The sequence below is a fragment of the Sphaerodactylus townsendi genome, linkage group LG08 (assembly GCF_021028975.2).
Source record: "Sphaerodactylus townsendi isolate TG3544 linkage group LG08, MPM_Stown_v2.3, whole genome shotgun sequence".
Lineage (NCBI taxonomy): Eukaryota > Metazoa > Chordata > Lepidosauria > Squamata > Sphaerodactylidae > Sphaerodactylus > Sphaerodactylus townsendi.
This window is the reverse complement of record NC_059432.1, coordinates 110,056,662-110,078,667: the sequence shown is the minus strand read 5'-3', so window position 1 is coordinate 110,078,667 and position 22,006 is coordinate 110,056,662. Positions and strand designations below refer to the sequence as shown.

Genomic DNA, 22,006 nt, shown 5'->3' with positions numbered 1-22,006 from the left:
TCCCCCCTCTCCCCCTCCCCCCCACCCCGGGGTCCATTTGAAAGCATTCAGTTCAGTTTAATTATACAACTCAGTTACACAGCGTGCAAAATGAATGATAATTCTCATATTAGTTCAGGACTATATTTTAGTGCAGAAGCATACAAATTTCTTGATTGCTGCACCCCAACTGACCGGACTAACATCTTTTTCTGAGACGGAGTATAGTTACTGGCAAAAATTTTTTACTATATCCTAAGGGAGGGGGAAAGAAGCATCACACAGGAGTTTACAAAACCCAAAATAGTTTTTATTCACTTTTTCGGATTTTTATCTCAACAGTTTGCAAACATGCTAAGGCTATAAAATGTCCAGCTGGACAGAGGAAGGGGGGGAACCCAAAACAAAACATGCAACGCCTGATCAATTAAAAGTCACAGCTATTACAGGATTGACCGTGCTACTGGTCCCATACAACAGGGATGCTGTACAGTAACCATGGTAACATACCACACAGGACGCAGCAACCTGAGGTAGGTCTCTTTACAGTAAGAAAATAAAACTCCCTAGACCAGTGTCAAACCTTAACCAGCAGGAACCTGCTAAAAATGGCAAATTGCTGGGAGAATGGGGTAGTAACGCTATTTAACGTGAGCAGAAACAGTTAATTGCTACAAATGTCAGAGTCGATCTTGAGGAGCTGTCCAGATGACTAGCATCTAAGATCAATAATTCGGCAGAGGCGGCTCTGAAGCTTGGATCCGGCAGCAGGGACCCAATATTTCAAAGAGGCTCATTGCTACAGTTATGTTTCTGGGCAAAGGTGGCTGACCCGTGAAAACAGGAGCTGGTGTTTCTTTTTATAATGTAGGAAAAATTCTACCGATAGAGAAAGTTCTTCTTGTCCCCTTCAATGCGTAAGGGGGAAAATTCGGCAACCACCAGATCTAGCTCCTGAAACCACAAGAGAAAAGCCACTGCAGGAATGAGCTGTTGCTTTTCCCAAGTGCCCTTGCAATGAGCCCGACGCCTTGCCAGTCAATGATGCGGCCAAATCGCATCACCGGAGAGTGTCCCGCCCACCTCCTCCCATCCCTTCTGTGCAAGGACATAAGACAACAGGACACGAAAGAGGACACAACTGCAAAGATTCACTTCCATCCGGGAGACCTGGGAAAACCCAGCACACGAGAAAGCTGGCTGCATGAGATAGAAAGGTGTCCCACGCAGCCCAGGTTCCCCAGTACCATAAAACTGTACAAAAACCGATAGAAAAAGAATATGCACCGGTATTAACGCAGCGCTCATTTTAATATAAAATAAACAGCTTACATTTCCACTGTAAATATAGGCTATGTACAGAATTCTGAATAGATATAACTACATGTATAAAGCTTCAATATAGGCCTCTCGAGACATTTATAGTTATGGCTTCCTGAGCCATTTTTTTTGTAGAGTGCATTTAATAACAAAAAAATTAGTAACAAGAATATGGAATAAATACCATAATAAAAGCCATAAAGAATCCTCCTTACAGTACTTTTGTTTTTTTAAAAAAAGACCCTCGGATCCTGACCCATGATGCTATAAATCAAAAGGGGGAAAAGGCAATGAACTCCTGGGAGTACGTGGAGAAGGAGCAGGAAGAGGAGGAGCTCTGCCTGCCACAGGCAGGAAGTGGTCACCTCCCAAATTAAAGTGACAGTTGCCCTGAATTTTAGCCCTTGACTGTTATCTTGTTTTCTGCAGCAGCAAACATGGCGGAGAAGCGAGAGTTCTCGTTCGACAGAAGAGCAGACGGAGTGTCGAATTCCACCACCTGAAACAAATCAGTTGGGGAGATGTAAGAAACAAGCTAGGAAGCAGCAAGGTAAGGAAACCAAACAAAAAATAAACAATATGATCAACTGGGGTGCTGTGTGGTTTCCGAGCTGTATGGCCGTGTTCTAGCAGCATTCTCTCCTGACGTTTTGCCTACATCTGTGGCTGGCATCTTCAGAGGACCTGAGGATCTGATAGTACAGTGATGGCAAACCTTTTTGAGACCGAGTGCCCAAACTGCAACCCAAAACCCACTCATTTATCGCAAAGGGCCAACATGGCGATTCAACCTGAATACTGAAGTTTTAGTTAAGAAAAAGCGGTTGGCTCTGAGGCGTGCGTTACTCGGGAGTAAGCTTGGTGGCAGTCGTTGGCTTTGCTTTGAAGCAACCGTGCAACTCTTCAAACAGGTGAATCACGACCCTAGGAAGGTTTACTCAGAATCAAGCCCCATTGCCAGCAACCGAGATTACTCCCAGGTAAAGGATCATGCTTTAGTTCTTTGCATGAAAATCAGTGGGGTTTAACAGCGCTTAACAGGGTTACCTATACTGCTTCTCCAAAGTCTTAGGTTTAATGCTAATAATCAAGCCCAGTGGCCCAGGCCAGCCTAGATGTGTGTGTGCGTGGGGGGGGGGGGGCGATTCCCCCCCCCACATGATGAACTCTGTGCGTGCCCACAGAGAGGGCTCTGAGTGCCACCTCTGGCACCCGTGCCATAGGTTCGCCATCACTGTGATAGTATATATACTCCACTTGCTTTCCTACTATCAGATCCTCTGAAGATGCCAGCCACAGATGCAGGCGAAACGTCAGGAGAGAATGCTGCTAGAACACGGCCATACAGCCCGGAAACCACACAGCACCCCAGTGATTCCGGCCGTGAAAGCCTTCGACGATACGATCAACATTTTTGTTGCGCAGTGCTCACAATCTTCAAGTTAAAATAATCTACTGTCGTTAAAAACTAAATGAAAGAACAGTCGTACAAATCACATAAATAGTTAATCGTAGCACTAATACAAAGACTTGACACATCTCCCCACGTTGCCCTTCAAGGCCCATCGCTCATCGGAGGGGAATCTTTTGTCGGTCCCAGGCCTGAGAGACATCCGGCTGGCTTCAAAGCGAGCCAGGGCTTTTTCGGCCCTGGTGGAACAAGTTATCCACCTGAGGTTAGAGCCCTGTGAGAACTGTCTTCATTCTGCAGGGTTCATATAACCTGGTTGTTCCACCAAGCCTTCTCCACCTAGCCAGCCGGTACCAACACTCCTCTTGGCCTCTGAAGCGGGTGGGGGGGGAGGGGAAGGAGTGGGAACGTGATGGTATGGATTCATTCAGTCGCCATCTATTTTTTTTACAATTTCTTTCTAAAATCCATCTTTTTATTTAACTATTAATATGTTGTCAGTGTTTTTTAAAAAAATAGTTTTAATGTTTAATTGTTTTATCTCAATGTTTTAGTATGATTTCAATTTGTTGTAACCTGCTCTGAGCCCTTTTGGGAAAGTGTGGGATAAAAAGTATAATGACTAAATAAATAAATTTTGACCAAAATGGTTCATCCTCAGAAGTTCAAACTGTTACATGTAAAAATCTATCAACATCATTGAAAAATCTCCTGTTCCAGCCGGGAAGGTTATATATGAATCTAATGTATTGAAGCTCCCAATAAAGGTCTCAAATAGTTTTCTATACACTGATGAGCCCACGTCCATCTAGGGTGGTACCACCAAGCCACCATTTGGAATAAAGCTCATAATGTAAGCCTTAGTACTGTATACAATAAGCAGTCCGGTATCAAAGGGCCCCAACCTGTCCTGAAATAGAAATCAGTGTGTATTGTTGTCTAAAAGAACACAGCAGAATGATACCTTGCTGATGCCCACTTACTTATAATGCCGGTCACAGTTCTCTCTCTCTCTCTCTCTCTCTCTCTGCTCCACCTACCTCACAAGGTGTCTGTTGTAGGGAGAGGAAGGAAAGGGAGCTTGTAAGCCACCTTGAGTCTCCTTGCAGGAGAGAAAGGTGGGGTACAAATCCAAAGCTCTCTTCTTCTCTCTTGCCTCAGCTGGATAAGTTCACATGTAGCATTTCAAGCATCATGAGCTGCGTTTGTTTCTAGTTTCCAGCGCAAACCTGGTGGGTCAAAGAAGCCAAGCGTCCCCATCCAACTGACCTGTCCTTGCACCAGAACCATGATCCGATCAGAGCCCAAAACCGTATGCAGGCGGTGAGCGATTGTCAGCATCGTGCAGTCAGCAAACGCCTCTCTGATGGTTTCCTGGATCAGAAGATCGGTCTCTGTGTCCATGGCAGCCGTGGCTTCATCCAGGATCAGGACCTGAACATGGCACGGACGAGATTAAAAACAAAACACCTCCTCTTTCCGCGCAAGACATCAGGAGGCTTCTGCAGTCAGCAGCAAAATGGCGACGGGAGATATTCAGGGAGTGCCTGCCATGGTCAGTCCATTTCTGGTGTGATCCTGCCATGCCTCCTGGCCGGGACGTGGAATCCTTTCTCTCTCCTGTTCCCTCCGTCCAGAGGTGGGATCCAGCAGGTTCTCACCAGTTCCCGAGAGTGGGTTACTAATTATTTGTGTGCCGAGAGGGGGTCACTAATTGGGTCCGCTTTTCCGCCTCCACGCCCACGCCTCCCCGAGAGGCATCCTGCCTTTGAACATGAAGGTTCCATATAGCAATGGCGACTAATAATGTAACTCCCTGAACTGGGTTAATCCCTTCCAGGTACTGCAGTTCATGGATTCTCAGCCTTTCGTACCTTTTATCTCCACCAGTCCTCCAGAAACAAAAAAAAGAACCACCGTAAGTAATTTCCCACCCATTGCGCCAAGTGTTCTAGATTTGTAGAGTTGGGAGCATTTTCATATAATGTGATGATGATTTAAAGAAATGAAGCCTGAAGTGCAAAAAAAATTTGGGGGGGGGTCGTGGTGGGGTGGCTGCCCATGGGGGGGGCATCCAACTCAGGTTTTGCCCAGGGCTCAGGTTTGCCTAGGTACGCCTCTGCCCCCTTTGCTGGGGGGGGGGGGCTGGCGAGGGAACCTGTTACTAAAATTTTTGGATCCCACCACTGCCTCCGTCCTCTTAATTACTGCGGCTGCACTTTCTCATTGGTTGTGCTTTCGCTTCCCGAGCAATGCCTTCTCAGCTCACTAGACACCTGCTGTTGCAATTCTTTCACTATTGTGGAATGTAGCTTGTCTTGACCCCAGGGGAGGCTGTGTTGTCTCTGGACCAGGGGACTGGTGGGGTGCCCTCTCCCCTTGGGAACGGGTTGTCAGGGGTGGTGTCGTGTGACATGGGGGGGCATGACGTGGGTTATAACGGAGGACGCTTTGCTGCTTATGCTTCCGTTCTGGCAATAGGAGTCTAAATGCTTGTTCCTGGTGCTGTTTCATAATAAAGAAATCACCTGGACAGAGTCTCATTATTGAACAGTTCAGCGGCCCAACAGTGACCAAGTTGGAGCGAATGGGAGGGGGGGGGAGGAGGCATCCAACTTCCCCTCTCAGCTGCCCACTGAGCTTTGACACTTCCTATCTAGGCTCCGGTTTGCTCTACTATTTTAGCTGAAACAGAAGCCGTTGCATCCTGAGACTGAAGCATCAGGTAAACGCGAGCCTTAAGCTGTGCATGTCTACAAACAGTACTCCTGTGGGATACTCGTGCTGTCGTGGTCTCAGCTTTGAAAATTCCAGCAGGAGCGACAGGCCCTGCTGCGCAGGGTGGAAACGGCCACAGCATTCTGCTTCCCGAAAAGCTCAGCTTTCATTTTTAAAAAGAGGGGGAGGAGCATGTTTCTAGACCTCACGGCTGAGAAGACAGACTTGACAACGTGCACCTAACGAGGAAGTCAAACGAGGCTTGCGGCTGCAGCAAAACTATTCCACTCCACTATCTCTGCGGGCGGGAGCACGTTGGCACCGTTCGTATGAGTCATGCAGCTAAGGGCACCTTGGTGCACAAGATGAGTTATTTGCTGAACGCCTGCGATCCAGACCAGGGGCAGATAGGAGGGAGAATATAGTACAGTGGTGGCAAACCTTTTTGAGACCGAGTGCCCAAATTGCAACCCAAACCCCACTTATTCATCACAAAGTGCCAACCCGGCAATTTAACCTGAATGCTGCAAGGTTTTTACGTTTAAAAAGAAAAAAAACAGATTTAAGCTCCCCCTCTTCCCTCCTGTCTCCCCACCTCGCTCGGAAAGGCAGGGGCCAGCCTGCTCTAGTCTCCAGCAAGTCCCACGCGCACCATTCTGTGCTTCTCTAGCATCTCTGGCTCCTCTGTGCCCACCCCCCCTCTCGAGCAGCAGCCACCCGGAGCACAGGCACCAGGCCCGCCAGCACATCGTGCTCAGTGGCCCAGGCCAGCCTAGATGATTGTGGGGGGTGATTTTCCGCCTCCCACATGACGAACTCTGTGTTCGCGTGCCCACAGAAAGGGCTCCGAGTGCCACCTCTGGCACCCGTGCCATAGGTTCGCCATCACTGATATAGTAGCTTTGTAAGTTTAAAAAACTGGATCAGAAGGGGCTTATGCTTTTTGGAAACGGTAGGGCCGCTGCCTCTTTTTAAATCCAAAGAAGCCCTACAGTATAAGACATGGTATCCTCCTCCCAAATTAAACAGCTTCCTGAAAATTAACCAATGAGAGAAGCGGGGGGTGGGGTGGGGAATAGGGAGGACGTGAGAGAGGGCAGAATGAAAGAAAACTGAGATTTCCCTCTGGATTGGAGGGCGGAGCCAGCCTCCTGTTTTCAGAGAGCAAACTCTGCTTTTCTGAGCAACGTCGAACACAGACACGATAGTTCCCTTCTGCTCGTTTTTCTCACCTTACAACGGCGCAGCAAAGCCCTGGCGATGCAAAGCAGCTGCCTCTCCCCGACGGAGAAGTTCTCCCCGTTTTCCATTACTTCGGATTCAAGTTTCAGGGGCAGCTGAGAAATCTGGATGAGAATAAGGGAAGAGGGTCAATGTAGAGCTGTCAGCTCCTGCAGAATGCAATCTTTTGCACAGGGGAAAAAAGCATATAGAGCCAGCACAGACCCGGGTTAAGCTCCGTTGAGCCAGCAGTGGCGTAGGAGGTTAAGAGCTCATGTATCTAATCTGGAGGAACCAGGTTTGATTCCCAGCTCTGCCGCCTGAGCTGTGGAGGCTTATCTGGTGAACTAGATTAGCCTGTGCACTCCCACACACGCCAGCTGGGTGACCTTGGGCTAGTCACAGCTTCTCGGAGCTCTCTCAGCCCCACCTACCTCACAGGGTGTTTGTTGTGAGGGAGGAAGGGCAAGGAGATTGTAAGCCCCTTTGAGTCTCCTGCAGGAGAGAAAGGGGGGATATAAATCCAAACTCTTCTTCTTCATCTGCAGCATCTACACTTTTCTCAAGCAAAACTAGCACACAGTAATGCCCAGGAACTAAGATCACCCTCTTGGCTGTCCCATCAATCAGAGAAGCTTATTTGGGGGGAACAGGAGAGAGGGACTTTTCAGTGGTAGCCCCACCATTACGGATCAATCTCCACAGGCATGTGCGCCTGGCCCCCCTCACTCTTGACTTGTAGGAGACAGCTGAAGACTTTTTGGATTTGAGTTTAATAAACCTGAAACTTTGCAGAAATATCCAAAAGCCAAAACCAAGATGGATTTCTTCTCCAGCTTCTGACTATCCAGCTATCTACAGGATGTTCTAGGCCTCTGTATGACAAATGAGTAGGTAAAAGCTTCACAAATGGGCTGGCCTTCAAACCTTGCATGTAGCATAATTCCTAGTCTGGAGAACCATGTTCGACTCCCCACTCTTCCACGTGAGAGGCAGGCTCTTACCTGGGGGACCAGATTTGTTTCCCCACTCCTACATTCCTGCTGGGTGACCTTGGTCCAGTCACGGTTCTCTTAGAACTATCTCAGCCCCCCCCCCCCCCTCACAAGGTGTCTGTTGTAGGGAGAGGAAGGGAAGGAGTTCATAAGCCCTTTTGAGACTTCTTTCAGGAGAGAAAGGCGGGGTATGAATCCAAACTCTTCTCCTCTTCTTTCTTCTGTATAAAGGCTAGTTGAGAGACCTCTTTTTGTTTGTCTCTCACACTTGGGTTTATGCCCCGAAGCACAGGTGTCAAACTCGCGGCCATCATGCTGGCATGGGGATGATGGGAACTTTAGTCCATAACATCTGGAGGGCCGCGAGTTTGACACCTATGCTAAGACACAAGATTCCTTACGGCTTCGAGCAGTTCTTCTCGGCTCTCGCTAAACAGATGCACTGAATTTATTGGCAAGCATCTCATAGCGTCACCGCGCTGAATGTGGGATACTAGAAAGCCACCTGCTCTCAGCTTCTTCTTGTCCTACTTACACATTCCTTCATGTGAGTCCGTTCCAAAGCGTCCCAGATTTGATCTTCACTGTACTGTGTGAAAGGATCCAAGTTGGATCTACAGGAAAGGAAAAGTGTTAACAGGAAATAGCCATCAATTCCCTTCTGCACAGTCGCATATGCATCCATCAGAGCGCACACCTTAGGGGCACTTTCACACCCACTGAACAATACACCTGCCAGTCCACTTTGCAACTGTGGATAAGCAGCAAGATCCACCTGCAAATGGTCACTGAAGTTAATTAAAAATGGATTTAGTCAGCGTATCTGAAAGTGTCCTACAGAAACCAAATATCTCTCCACATCAGGCTCGGAGAAGACACAAGATGATCAAATGTAACTGACAGGGGAAAAGAACATTGCAGGTGAGAAGTTCCAAACCAGCAAATTTCCCCCTCTCTCCAATCTCAAGCCGCTGTAAACAGATGCCTGTTCGGGTGAGTTCCAGCAGGTTAGCATCATCTGGTTACCACGTGTAATATTTGTTCATGTTTTGTGGCTCTCAAGCTTCTGAAGTTTATTCTGTGCGGCTCTTGTTTTAAGCAGATTTGGCCACCCCTGTTCTAAAGCGACTCAAGCACAGACGTCCCAGTGTGGTAGAGCACCCCCCCTCTTCAGGCGTTTTGGCCCCTCTAAGCACTCACCTCACAGTTCCACTAAACAGCACCGGTTCTTGGGGGATTATGGACAGCTTGCTCCGGAGATCTGCCAAGCCAATGTCATTGATCTTCACGCCATCGATTTTAATGCAGCCTCCTGAGAGTTCGACCAAGCGGAAAAGCGCCATTCCTAGAGAGGACTTCCCTAAGAGAGGAAGAGGAAGGAGGATGGATTCACCAGCGCTTGAGAATCACCTAGGTCTGTCAATCAGACATGGCCAGTTGGCCATACCAGCAGGGGCTGATGGGAATTGTAGTTCATGAACATCTGAAACGCCAGAGTTGGACACCCCTGCGTTAAACAGTGCTGCATCGCAGTATGTACAGAAGTTATAGAGCTCCTTGAGCCACAAAAATGGCTTCAAGGGTCTCAAGCCCACTACAAAACTGTGTCTAAAAGAAAAGCTGCCGGACCTGTAAGGATGCCGTCATACTTGTGCCTGCAAGGTGTTTTGCTCAGGTACTCCGGTGAAGGTGCCCACTGAGCCACCCCACCATGCCTTTTTGCTAGGATGATGACAGACCTGCTGGTTCTCAGAGGGCACCACACAACTCTGCTCACACCAGAACATGCCCTCCAGAGAAACCTGGTTACCAATAACCATGGGAAATGGCATGCCTGACAGCGAGGCAGGGTCACATGTAGTAGCATCCAGGTTTACACATCGTTCTGAGATGCAAAAAGAGGCAACTGCAATGCCAGTCTGGACCAGGATTGGGAAGACCAAATTCTCTGCTGTCAAATCAAGCTCTGGAGGTAACAGGCTTATAATATCAGTTGGGTGGCTGCTGCAGAAGAGAAAGATTAGTGCCCAATATCGCCTTAAAGACTGACAAAAGTTTTCCCATGCCACAAACTTTTGAGAGTTGAAGCTCCCTTCTCTTACTTGTATCTGACGAAGGCAGCTTTCGACTCCTGAAAGCTTACACCCTAGAAAAACTCAGTTGGCCTTTTTTTAGTGTTACTAGACTCAAATCTTACTCTGCTGAAAGAGTATCTGGCCCCAACTGCTCCACAGTATTGTTGAAAAGACAAAATGGTAGACGGGACAAGCAAGAGGTTCAGAGCTCTTTGGCTGAGAAGCAGGAGAAAGACACAGTTTTGGCAGAGTACAGCCTCCCTTCTTTGGAAGGTTATCTAAGAAGGCCAGGGTAGTTACGAAGAGGCAGGCGAGGGAAACCACCTCTGAAGGTCTCCTGCCTTGAAAAAACTGTACGGGGTTGCCATAAGTCAGTGGTGGCGAACCTATGGCACGGGTGCCAGAGGTGGCACTCAGAGCCCTCTCTGTGGGCACACACAGAGTCAGCCCCCCCTATCTAGGCTGGCCTGGGCCGCTGGGCTCGATTATTAGCATTAAACCTAAGACCTAGTTTTGGGGAAGCAGTGTAGGTAATCCTGTTAAGCACTGTTGAACCCCTCTGATTTTCATGCAAAGAACTAAAGTGGAATCCTTTACCTGGGAGTAAGCTTGGTTGCTGGCAATGGGGCTTGCTTCTGAGTAAACCCTCCTAGGGTCGTGATTCACCCATTGGAAGAGTTGCACGGTTGCTTCAAAGCAAGGCCACCGACTACCACCAAGCTTACTCCTGAGTAACGCTCAGTATTCAGGTTAAATTGCCATGTTGGCACTTTGTGATAAATGAGTGGGTTTTGGGTTGCAATTCGGGCACTTGGTGTCGAAAAGGTTCGCTATCACTGCCATAAGTCCTCTGCAACTTGATGGCACGTTCTCTGTCTGTCCTGACGTGGATGGCTCGTGCTTGCCGGATCTCATCAGAGCTTGGAAGCAAAGCAGAGTCTATCCTGATCAGCACTTCGATGGGATTGTCAAAGGCTTTCACGGTTGGACTCAACTGGTGTGACATGCCTCTTCCAGCCACAGAAGCAGGTGAAACATTAGGGGAATAAACCGCCAGACCGGGACCACACAGTCCAGAAAATCAACAACAGCCAGAAGTCCAGAGTTGGTACACAGAGGAAGGCAATGGTAAATAGTCTCTGTTCGAACATCTCTTGCTTTGCAAACCCTACAAGGTCACCATAAATCAGCTGGGACTTGGAAGGAACTTTCCGCCACCAACTTTTTCCCGTACGACCACTAGATGGCTCTGCCATCTGCCAGTCAAAACAGAGGAAGGCTTCTTTTTGCCAGCACAACTGGGAAGAAGAAGTTTGGATTTACATCCCCCCTTTCTGTCCTGTAGGAGACTCAAAGGGGCTGACAATCTCCTTGCCCTTCCCCCCTCACAACAAACACCCTGTGAGGTAGGTGGGGCTGAGAGAGCTCCGAGAAGCTGTGACTAGCCCAAGGTCACCCAGCTGGCGTGTGTGGGAGTGTACAGGCTAATCTGAATTCCCCAGATAAGCCTCCACAGCTCAGGCGGCAGAGCTGGGAATCAAACCCGGTTCCTCCAGATTAGAAACACGAGCTCTTAACCTCCTACGCAAATAAAGTGATGCACTAGTGACTGGGCGAACAGGCACCTTCTTCAGGACAAAATTGGGGGTGGTTCCGGTTGTTTTTGCGAAGGACTTGTGGCTTAAAAATGAATTATAACGCTCATAATCATTCGGGACTATTTTCCTACTGCGGAAGCACGCTACTTTCTCTTCCTTCGCACCACAACTGAACGCACTTCAGTCTTTATGTGGCAAGGAGTATACCTGCTTACCTGACCCTGTTCTCCCCACAATGCCAACCTTCTCCTTGGGTTTGATAGTGAAGGACACTTTCTTGAGGACGAGTGGGAGGTTCTCCCGGTACCGCATTTCGGCGTTTTCAAAGATGACTTCTCCTTCCTGAGGCCAGTCGGGAGGGGGAGCTTTGTTCTTGATCCGAGCTGGAGCCTCCAGAGAAAGTGTCTTGGAAAGAGGGGAGAGGGGGAGAAAATGTCACGGCCTCCACTGGGAACATTGTTCTCAAGCAACATTTCCCTTAAAACTATGGCTGAACAGCACTGGAAAGCAAAAAGTGCAACTAATATCTGCATGTAAGGAAGATAACAGTGTCCTTAAGGACAGATGCAGCTAACAATGTCCTTGAGGACAGATGGAATCATTTACATTTATACTGTGCTTTTTTCATCAAGACTCAAAGAGGATTACAGTGTTGGGGGGGAAAGTGAATGGGATGATACTCTGCAGTGAGCCCAACCATATGTCAGCATCAGGGGCATTAGCTCAATAAGGCACTACCTACTGTTATGACCCCACTTATCTAACTATGTCCACATTAAAACTGAAAGTGGACGGAGGATTTTTCCTTTTTAAAAAACTGAGAGTCGCAAAACCAACATGGAAGGGAATACAATGTGTCCAGACAAAGAAAAATACTAAAAATAGATAAGACGTATCAATCAATTAAGAAAATCCTTAAGACTGTATTGCAAAATAGTTATTCAGACAGAATTCAATTTGTGTCTACTAAGCACATATTCAAGAGGATAGCATACATATTGACATATGCTAAATGAATCACCATGGAATATCCATTAGAAGTCCATTAAAGCGACAGGGAAAAGATAGGCATCGGGTATTTTGTCGTGTTTTGGCAAGCAGACAGAGAGGAGGACAATCAAATCAATTTTCCAGCAGTAAATTTCCATTCCCAGATAATATGCAAAATGCACTATAGAAAGTTCTGGCTATCTTCCAAGAACACCAAATGACTACCACAGAAATCAATTAAATAAACTAGGAGGTGCTTTATTATACGAGGAATCTAAAAGACACAGTGACATAAGACAATGTGCTTACACAAAACATGTGCAGATTATAGAAATCATACATATCCTACAACAAAGCAAAACTAAGCAGTGCACAAGACCTTCTCCTTGGGTTTGATAGCGAAGGACACTTTCTTGAGGACAAAATGAAACATACAGATGAAGCATACAAAGAAATATACATGTGTCCGGAATGCACTAACCAGAAGAAGAAAAAACAACATGCAGCAGACTAAGGTAAGTCCTGGAACAACAGCTTCAAATGCAGGTAAGTCCTTAAATCTTCCAAAGTTTCAGTTAAGCCAGTTTCTTCAAAAATATCAAGGAGACCGGGGTTTCCTGGTCTCTCATATTTTGCAGCGGCTGGACCAGTTCATCAATGACACAAATGTACAAGATGGCGCTTGTAGTTGCCCGGCCCCTGAAACTTTTGGACTCGTATAAAAGCCTATTAATATTTATGGGCTAGAACAGAATAATCCCACTGTGGGCAGGCCATGGAAACTGTGTCACTGGTGAAGTAGTCCAGCTGCTGCGAAAACGGGAGAGACGCAGAAGCCCCCGTCCTCTCGATAAGACATCCGAGAACGTATTTTGGCTACCTTGATATAGTGGTCGATCCTCTCCACGGAAGTGAAGCGGGCCTCTGTCTCCGAAGCCAGTCTGACTGTGAACTGGAACAGCCCTGTTAACTGGAGAAGAAAACAATTGTATTTGCACCACTAACAGCAGGGACTCTAATGTATTTGCTCCTTGGCTTATCAGGCTTCTGTAACAACGGTAGTATTTGTTCTACCGCCCACAAACACAAAAAAACCAGGCGCTTTCCTAAGGCACAATTCAATGCCCCCCTCCCCCCATTTCATGTACAAGGTCCACTACCACCTGTAGGACCCACCCACCGCCCCTCCCCCCATTTCATGTACAAGGTCCACTACCACCTGTAGGACCTACCCTTCCTCTCCCCTCTCGGGAGGGTCTAAGAGGGATTTAGCGGGCATTGTTATATTATATTATGTATGAATTGCTGCTTTTAACTGATGTATTTAGTGGTTAACTGATATTTGATTTTATGTTTATTTGTATTGAATTTTAGGTTGTTCACCGCCCAGAGCCCTTTGGGGGTTGGGCGGTATATAAGTTTGAAAAATAAATAAAATAAATAAAAAATAAAAACACTGTACTTTTCAAAGCAATAGAATCGTAAGAAGAGTTGGATTTATACCCCCCCCCCCCTTCTATAGGAAACTCAAAGGAGCTTACAAACTCCTTTCCCTTCCCCTGTCTGTTGTGGGGAGAGGAAGGGAAAGGAGCTTGTAAGCCACCTTGAGTCTCCTTACAGGAGAGAAAAGGGGGGTATAAATCCGAACTCCTCTTCTCTCTTCTTCCATTAGGCCGGAACCAGGGTCAAAAAAGTGTCTCTAGCACAGTGGTGGCGAACCTTTGGCACTCCAGATGTTATGGACTACAATTCCCATCAGCCCCTGCCAGCATGGCCAATTGGCTGTGCTGGCAGGGGCTGATGGGAATTGTAGTCCATAACATCTGGAGTGCCAAAGGTTCGCCACCACGGCTCTAGCAGCACAAGAGGAAGGCAGAGAAGGGAGTGTTTAGCCTCCCTTATTCAAACAGTGCCGTCGCAATGCTGTTAAACTACTGCCAGTAATCTGAGCTCCGAGACTCAGATGTATAAATATATTTCAAACGAGGGCAACAGTCACCTGGACAGCATAGGAGATGGCCAGGCCGGCGTAGGCAGGGGAAATGTGCCCGTGCATCAAGACGATCATCAGCCCCGTGGTTGTAATGAGGGCGATGCTGACGATATCCAGCCGAACAGCCAGCCACCGCATGGCACAGCTGAACAAGAAGAACGGAGCCTGGTTGTCGTCCAACAGCTCCTGGTACCTGGAAGAGAGAGATGGGAAATGGTGCGCTTTCCTGGCCGCTTTAATCCTGGCTAGCAAATACGAGTGGTCAGGACTGGAAGTCTGGCAGCGCAGCAATCCCGGAGAAAAGCCACGCGCTTACCTGTGCAGGAATTCTTGCCCTTTATTGTAGGCGTGGATCGTAGACAGGCCTTGGATGCTCGACGTGATGTGAGAGAGGAACGGAGACTGTGTGATGTTGTCCAGGCGTTTCAGCTCCCGGATGAAAACCCTGAAGGGGGTGGAAGAACATAAGAACATAAGAACTAGCCTGCTGGATCAGACCAGAGCCCATCTAGTCCAGCATTCTGCTACTCGCAGTGGCCCACCAGGTGACTTTGGGAGCTCACAGGCAGGATGTGAAAGCAATGGCCTTCTGCTGCTCCTGCTGCTCCCGAGCACCTGGTCTGCTAAGGCCGTTTGCGGGGATCAAGGAGGATCAGGATTCAGGATATGGATGGACTATCCTCCATGAATCTGTCCAAGCCCTTTTTGAAGCGCGCCGGGCTGGTGGCCGTCACCACCTCCTGTGGCGGCACCTCCAGGCACCAATCTGCGTTAGTCGAAGAAGTGTTTCCTTTTATTAGTCCTAATTCTTCCCCCCAGCATTTTCAATGAATGCCCCCTGGTTCTAGTATTGTGAGAGAGAAAAATTTCTCTCTGTCAACATTTTCTACCCCATGCATAATTTTATAGACTTCAATCATATCCTCCGGACATCATCATCTCCAAACTAAAGAGTCCCAAACTATGCAGCTTCTCCTCATAAGGAAGGTTATCGGTCCATCGGTCATCCTTGTTGCCCTTCGCTGCACTTCTTCGATCTCTTCGATATCCTTTTTGAGGATGTGGCGACCGGGGCTGAACACGGTGCTCCCGGGAATGGCGGTCGCGCCGCGGCTGTATATGAGGGCGCTGACAGTCGCTTGCGGTTTGTTATCAACAACGCCTGAATTGTCACCAAGAAAGGCTTTTAGCGAAGTGGGGCGTCTTATGCTGCAAAAGATTGGCCACCGCCTGCGGGAATCGCGGACCGCTGTCCTGCATGCCTGGATTACAATGTAACGAGATGGTTGAGAGAGACCGGGGAGGGGCCCTTGCGTGGGAACCAGGGGAAGACGCCAGCGATCACTCCCACGCAGAAGAAGAGCAGGATAACGTTCTGGATTAACATCTCGGCTTGAAAGGGCAAGCGGACGTCGACTAGAAGAGAGAGAAGAAGAAGAGAAGAGTTTGGATTTATATCCCCCTTTCTCTCCTGCAGGAGACTCAAAGGGGCTGACAATCTCCTTGCCCTTCCCCCCTCACAACAAACACCCTGTGAGGTGGGTGGGGCTGAGAGAGCTCCGAGAAGCTGTGACTAGCCCAAGGTCACCCAGCTGGCGTGCGGGAGCGCACAGGCTAATCTGAATTCCCCAGATAAGCCTCCACAGCTCAGGCGGCAGAGCTGGGAATGAAACCCGGTTCCTCCAGATTAGATACATGAGCTCTTAACCTCCTACGCCAGAGACAGAAGAAACCCTAATTATCCAACCAACATGTACCACGATTTAACTTTCCTTTCAGGAGTCAACTCCCACCCTTTTACTGCAAAAATAGCCAGAAATGTTTCAGCCCGTCCTCCGCCACAAAATCAGGAGGTCTCTGAGCAAAGAGAAGAAGGAGGGTGAAGAGCAGAGAAGTCCTTCAAAGGCCAGGAGCCAGTTGGAAGCAGCATGGTAGCATGCGAAGTTCAGAGAGCAGGTAGACCACGTGCTCTCCCCTTGGAGGCAGGAAACAGACTGAGATCCTGGGGGCGGTTCCACACAACAGGAAGAGGAAAAAAGTAATTTCCTGCCTCCCCGAATGGACAATGGGAACCACCCACAAGATGTCCTCCCGCTCAAGGGAGAATGCCTTCTACTCATTGTGGGGAGGGGAACAGAAGGCAATTGTAAGCTACTTTCTGATTCTTTAAAGGTAGAAGAGGAGGAGTTTGGATTTACACCCTGCTTTTCTCAACTACAATGAGCCTCAAAGTGGCTTACAAACTCCTTTCCTTCTTCTCCCCACAACAGATACCCTGTGAGGTAGGTAGGGCTGAGAGAATACTAAGAGAATTGTGACTAGCCCAAGGTCACCCAGCAAGCTACCTGTGGAGGAGCGGGGAAACAAACCTGGTTCTCCAGATTCGAGTCCACCACTCTTAATTACGACACTACTCTGGTAGAAAAAAGCAGGGTATAAAACCCAACTCTTCTTCTGAAGAGCTCCAAAAGGATCTACTTGAACAGCACGGATGAACAACAAAAATAACCTTTAGCATAAATTTTGGGGGAGGGTAGACCAAGCATGGTATCTAGCAATGCCCTAAAATGAGCCACTTCCGCAGCAAAGCAAAGGAGCGGGCACCGAAAGCAAAACCCAAAGCATGTTTAGTTACCTTCATCCATGTCTTTTGAGAACCTGTTGAGAATCCGCCCGGTTGGCGTCGTGTCAAAGAATTTCATAGGGCTTCGAAGGATCCGTCGGAAGAGCTCATCGTGGAGTCTGGAGGAGGCTCTCAACGTCCCCTGCAGCGAATTGGGGGGGGGGGGGGGGGGGAGAAGGTCCCTGAAATCGGCGAGAATGCTTTGCAGATGGGCTATTTGGTCAAGTATGACAAGCCACAAAGGGAGACGGAATGTGTAGAAAACCACAGATCTCTCTGCTGGCTCCTTCAAAGGCCATTGGAGGGGCAAGAAATGAATAAGTTCATTATGTGGGGGGCAGAAAATCACCCCCCCACACACACACGCACATACATCTAGGCTGGCCTGGGCCACTGAGCACGACGTGCGTGCACCGTGGTGAGCAGGGAGGACTCAGCTGGCGGGGCCAGGTGCCTGTTCTCCGGGTGGGTGCTGCCCGAGGGGGCGGGGTGCAGAGGAGGCAGAGATGCTAGAGAGGCACAGAGTGGTGTGCGCGGGACTTGCTGGAGGCTAGAGCAGACTGGCCCCTGCTCGAATGGGTGGGGCGGAGGAAGAGGGAGCCAACCGTTTTTTTCTAAACTAAAACCTCAGGATTCAGGTTAAGTTGCCGGGTTGGAACTTTGCGATAAATAAGTGGGGTTTGGGTTGCAATTTTGGGCACTCGGTCTCAAAAAGGTTCGCCATCACTGCCTTATGAGGTCCCCAAAGTTGGCTCGTTTACATCTCATTTTTGCCAGCTCATATACGGGGGCAAAGCAAAGTACCATGGTGGTACTCAACCACTGGAAGAAGCCTGGCTCAGAGTTCAGAAGGCAAATGAAACATGGACTGGCACTAAACGACAGCAGCCCGAGCAAGGAAGCCGATCCGCCTCGCCTCCCTCTTTGCACGTACCTTGACGAAGACGACCCCACGTACAGCTTTCAGAATCAGCATGACCCCCATGGAGAGCGCGTAGATGCCAGCATAGTAACGCATGTGGGGGTTGTCTTTCATGCTGCCGCTCACAACCGTCTCGTTTCCCAGCGTCAGATTGGTGTTCTGTTTCAAAAACCCAAGGTCAAGTGACCAGAAATGGGAAGAGGTTACCAGTCCGCCCTGTTTTGGTCAGCTGACCTCTCCCAGGCTTAACAATCACAATCGCAATAGACCTTTATTGGCATAAGGTATACAAGCGTGAATATAAACCGTTATTAAATTTTAAAAGAGTTGTACATGCCGTCTATGAGTAGTTTTACATTCTAAGATCACACTTCATGTATAAAAATTTAACATAGTTTTAAAAATTTTGACCATTCCATTGTACACGGGATTGTGAACAGATATAGTACAACTACACTTAAAAGGCAGGATAAAGATATTTCTAGCCATTCGTTATTCACAGCCTATTTACTAAAAAGGTATAACCTTCCCCAGGATCTATAAATGGTATATACTAGTTAGTGCTATAAATTAATTAAATTTCCATAAAAATGCAATAAATAACAATGAGCTTAACATTTCTCAGCATCTCCGTGAATACTTAATACAGGAATCTCCAATATGGCGCCTGCCAACACCTTTCTTGGTGCCTGCCAAGTGTTTTCAGAAAGGGCCAGGTGGGGCTGATTGGCTGTGCAGATTTTAAAAAATAACTGCCATGGCAGTAGCTGTGCAACGGATGGTAAGCTGCTGCAGACATTTTGTGGCTGGCTCCACCTCTTGTGGTAGCCAATGCTGTTTTGATCTGCGTAGTCAATCAGATTTTCAGTGCCCAATCAAGAGCCCTGCTGGGCAACGGTGTCACCTGGCCCCGCCTACTTTCTCACAACACTTGGTGCCAGCTTGCGCCCTCGCTGTCATGGGCACCGCTTTGGGGACAGCTAGTTCCGATTTCCTTTCTGTCAAAGAAAGCAGTGACTATCCCCTACCCCATCCTCCCGGTCGAATCCAGCACAAGCACACTCTGACCATCCTCATGTAATCCACAAAGGGTTCGAAGACATCGTTGGCTCTTACCCCGCTGCCTTGCTTGATCCAATAGCTCAGCCACCAGTTGCTGAAGGCGGTGCTGCCCACGTTCAACACGAAGAGTGCCATGATGACGAAGAAAGCGATGGGCCCTCCGGCCGCCTGGATGTAGACGCCGTAGACTGACCAGGGGACGGAGCCTTTGCCTTTTTCTTCCAGCTGGATCAGCCGGCCTAAGTACACACGTGCGGCAGAGAAGAGCGGGAAAGAAATGAACAGCAAACAGGCTGATGGGCAGAGGACAGACTGCCATCCATTTTGTGATCGTTTCAATATTGCCGGTACAATATTACCGGTTTCGCCCCAATTTTAAAGCACGATTCCTGCATGTTATGGTTATCTAGACCATATCACTCCCATGCTGTGCCGCCTGCACTGGCTACCAGTGGAGTTCCGGATCGTTTTCAAGGTGTTGGTATTGACCTTTAAGGCCCTATGTGGCATGGGGCCCTCATACCTGCGGGACCGCATCACCCCTTATGTCCGCCGCGATAGGCACCGGGGCTACGGTTAAAACGGTGCAGTGGCGGAACTGATGGGAAACCCCTAGCCTCTCGCAGCACGATCAGTGCTGGCCCTAGAGCCTGGGCCAGCTGTGGCCTTTACGGCTCTGGCCCCTGCCTGGTGGAACGCTCTCCCTCCAGCTGTCTGGGCCCTGCGGGACCTTGGTGAGTTCCACAGGGCCTGTAAGACTGAGCTGTTCTACCGGGCCTTTGGTGAGGCTGGCCGCAGATTTACCGCCCCACACTGAGGCTGCCAGTTTTGGCAGGGCCTTGATTCCATCTTGGGCCCTGCCTTTCCCCTCCCAGCCTTTTTGATCGGGCGCCTGTCTTTAATTTTTGCTTGCTCTTAACTTTGTCATTTAAGTTTTAAGATATTGCTGCTGTAGAAATTGGTTTTAATGTGGTTAGTTTTAGTTATGTATTTTATGTGCTGTTATTGGAACAGCTGTATTGTGAGCCGCCTCGAGCCCTTTGGAGGTGAGGCGGCCTATAAATCTAATTAATAATAATAATAATTATTATTATTATTATAATTATAATAATTATAATGTGGCCTTTGAGAAGATCTGAATTGGCTTTGAGTGGGCCTGCACAACAAGAACGGGGAGCCTTGCTCTACTCGTTACCAAAAATTATTAATGCCAGCAAACAAAAGGCAATAATGAACAAAAGTAGCTCATCTGAATGACAAACAGACCAGAATATCTTACAAAACAAAATACTCTAACTTGAAAAGCAGAGAGTCTATGAGATGATGCATGTGAGACAGTACCTTTGTCCTTCTTGACTAGCTTTTCTTTTTTCACAGATCCTGGCTTGGTGCTTTTATCTTGCGGCCTTTTCAACGAACTGTTGGCCGTTTTCTTTACATTTATCTGAAAACAAGGGAGGAAGGAACTAAACAGAAGAAGGAGGAGAGTTTGGATTTATATCCTCCATTTCTCTCCTATAAGAGACTCAAAGGGGCTTACAAACTCCTTTCCCTTCCCCCCTCACAACAAACACCCTCTGAGGTAGGTGGAGCTGAGAGAGCTCAGAAGAACTGTGACTAGCCCAAGGTCACCCAGCTGGCGTGTGTTGGAGTGTCCAGGCTAATCTGAATTCCCCAGATAAGCCTCTGCAGCTCAGGTGGCAGGGCAGGGAATCAAACCCGGTTCCTCCAGATTAGAATGCGCCTGCTCTTAACCACAATGCCACTGTAAATAGGAAACGGGCCGAATATGAAAACAAGACTGCCTCCCACAGAATACATTCAATAATAATCGCCCCAGTTTATTTTGCCAATTCATGTTCAGGCTAGCGGTAAAACCCACTGTAATGAGCAAATACAATGGGCTCTAGAAAACTGTTGGCGCCCAAGGGGGCCAAACCTTCCTACCTTTGGACTACATGGCCTGTATGGCCCCTTCCCACTCTATGATCCTATAACTACGCTTTAACGGCTGTTGGGCAGCGTACCTCGATGTGTGGCGTCTCTCCCAGCTGCAGGCTATTAAAAATGGCCGCGTAGTCCCCGTTCAGGTTCATTAGGTCCTCGTGGCTTCCCCTCTCGGTGATGCAGCCCTCCTTCATGAAGACCACTTCGTCACAATCCACGAGATACTGGAGATCAAAGACAGGGAACGAGCACTCAATATCAGGAAGAGAAAAACACACACATCCTTGCATAGATCATTCCTACCCTTCTCTGCCGGTAGTGGACTGCTGTAAACGGAAACGCACAGAGAGACACCGTGACGAAATCCCACATTTCCCTTCCCTCCTACCCTTTCCTTGTGTGGATGTTTGAATATTTTGAGTTATGGGAGATTACATCTTAAATTTTTCAACAGTGTTTTATCCGATAGCATTGAATGGCTCTAAGATATGGATGAGGAGGGTTATTTATAGATCTTACGGTTTTATTGTACTGTTTTATTGGGGGGGTTTGTTTATCAAACTGATTGTTGAAAGTGGCCATGAGCCTGTATGGTCAAGAGCAGCCTGTAAGTTAAATCAAAAAGAAACAAAAATGAATAAAAACTGTGTTTTTACACTTGATTGTCAACAGAAATGGCTAATGTTAACAGGCAGCTGTCTCTTCCTCGCATGGAAAGATGTGGGGGCCAATGAAAAATAAAGTAAACAAACCCAAGGAAAAGTCCCCCCCCCAAAAAAAAAACTATATTCAGGCTACAAAATCGTATGTATGCCAACACACATGAATATATTATCAAATGAGTGTGCAACCATCCACAAATGCAAAAAAAAAAAAAAACTCCACGGGAATTAAAATTGCCAACTGGTCTCACTCCAATATATGGTAATAGTAAATGTCCTGGAAGTCCATAACAGAGGTGGTGACATTCAACAAATCTTTCATGTAAATAAGAAAGGTATAAGAACATAAGAACATAAGAACAAGCCAGCTGGATCAGACCAGAGTCCATCTAGTCCAGCTCTCTGCTACTCGCAGTGGCCCACCAGGTGCCTTTGGGAGCTCACATGTAGGATGTGAACGCAGTGGCCTTCTGCTGCTGCTGCTCCCAAG

At 48.0% G+C, this 22,006-nt stretch overlaps 1 protein-coding gene across 1 annotated transcript in view; it reads right to left on the bottom strand.

Annotated features, from left to right (window-relative positions):
• Positions 1-267: 267 nt before the first annotated feature.
• ABCC5 (ATP binding cassette subfamily C member 5) overlaps positions 268-22,006 on the bottom strand; it is a 39,230-nt gene continuing 17,491 nt past the window's right edge. Inside the window, exons 9-24 of the mRNA XM_048506963.1 lie at positions 20,935-21,078; positions 20,249-20,351; positions 18,962-19,146; positions 17,858-18,004; positions 16,936-17,065; positions 15,570-15,716; positions 15,324-15,462; positions 14,617-14,745; positions 14,307-14,493; positions 13,188-13,277; positions 11,533-11,722; positions 8,845-9,004; positions 8,180-8,258; positions 6,661-6,774; positions 3,980-4,144; positions 268-1,798 (exon numbers count right to left, since the gene is read on the bottom strand). Of these exons, the coding sequence (XP_048362920.1) occupies positions 1,697-1,798; positions 3,980-4,144; positions 6,661-6,774; positions 8,180-8,258; positions 8,845-9,004; positions 11,533-11,722; positions 13,188-13,277; positions 14,307-14,493; positions 14,617-14,745; positions 15,324-15,462; positions 15,570-15,716; positions 16,936-17,065; positions 17,858-18,004; positions 18,962-19,146; positions 20,249-20,351; positions 20,935-21,078 (2,211 nt within the window). The 3' untranslated portion in view covers positions 268-1,696. The remainder of the gene's footprint in view (positions 1,799-3,979; positions 4,145-6,660; positions 6,775-8,179; positions 8,259-8,844; positions 9,005-11,532; positions 11,723-13,187; positions 13,278-14,306; positions 14,494-14,616; positions 14,746-15,323; positions 15,463-15,569; positions 15,717-16,935; positions 17,066-17,857; positions 18,005-18,961; positions 19,147-20,248; positions 20,352-20,934; positions 21,079-22,006) is intronic.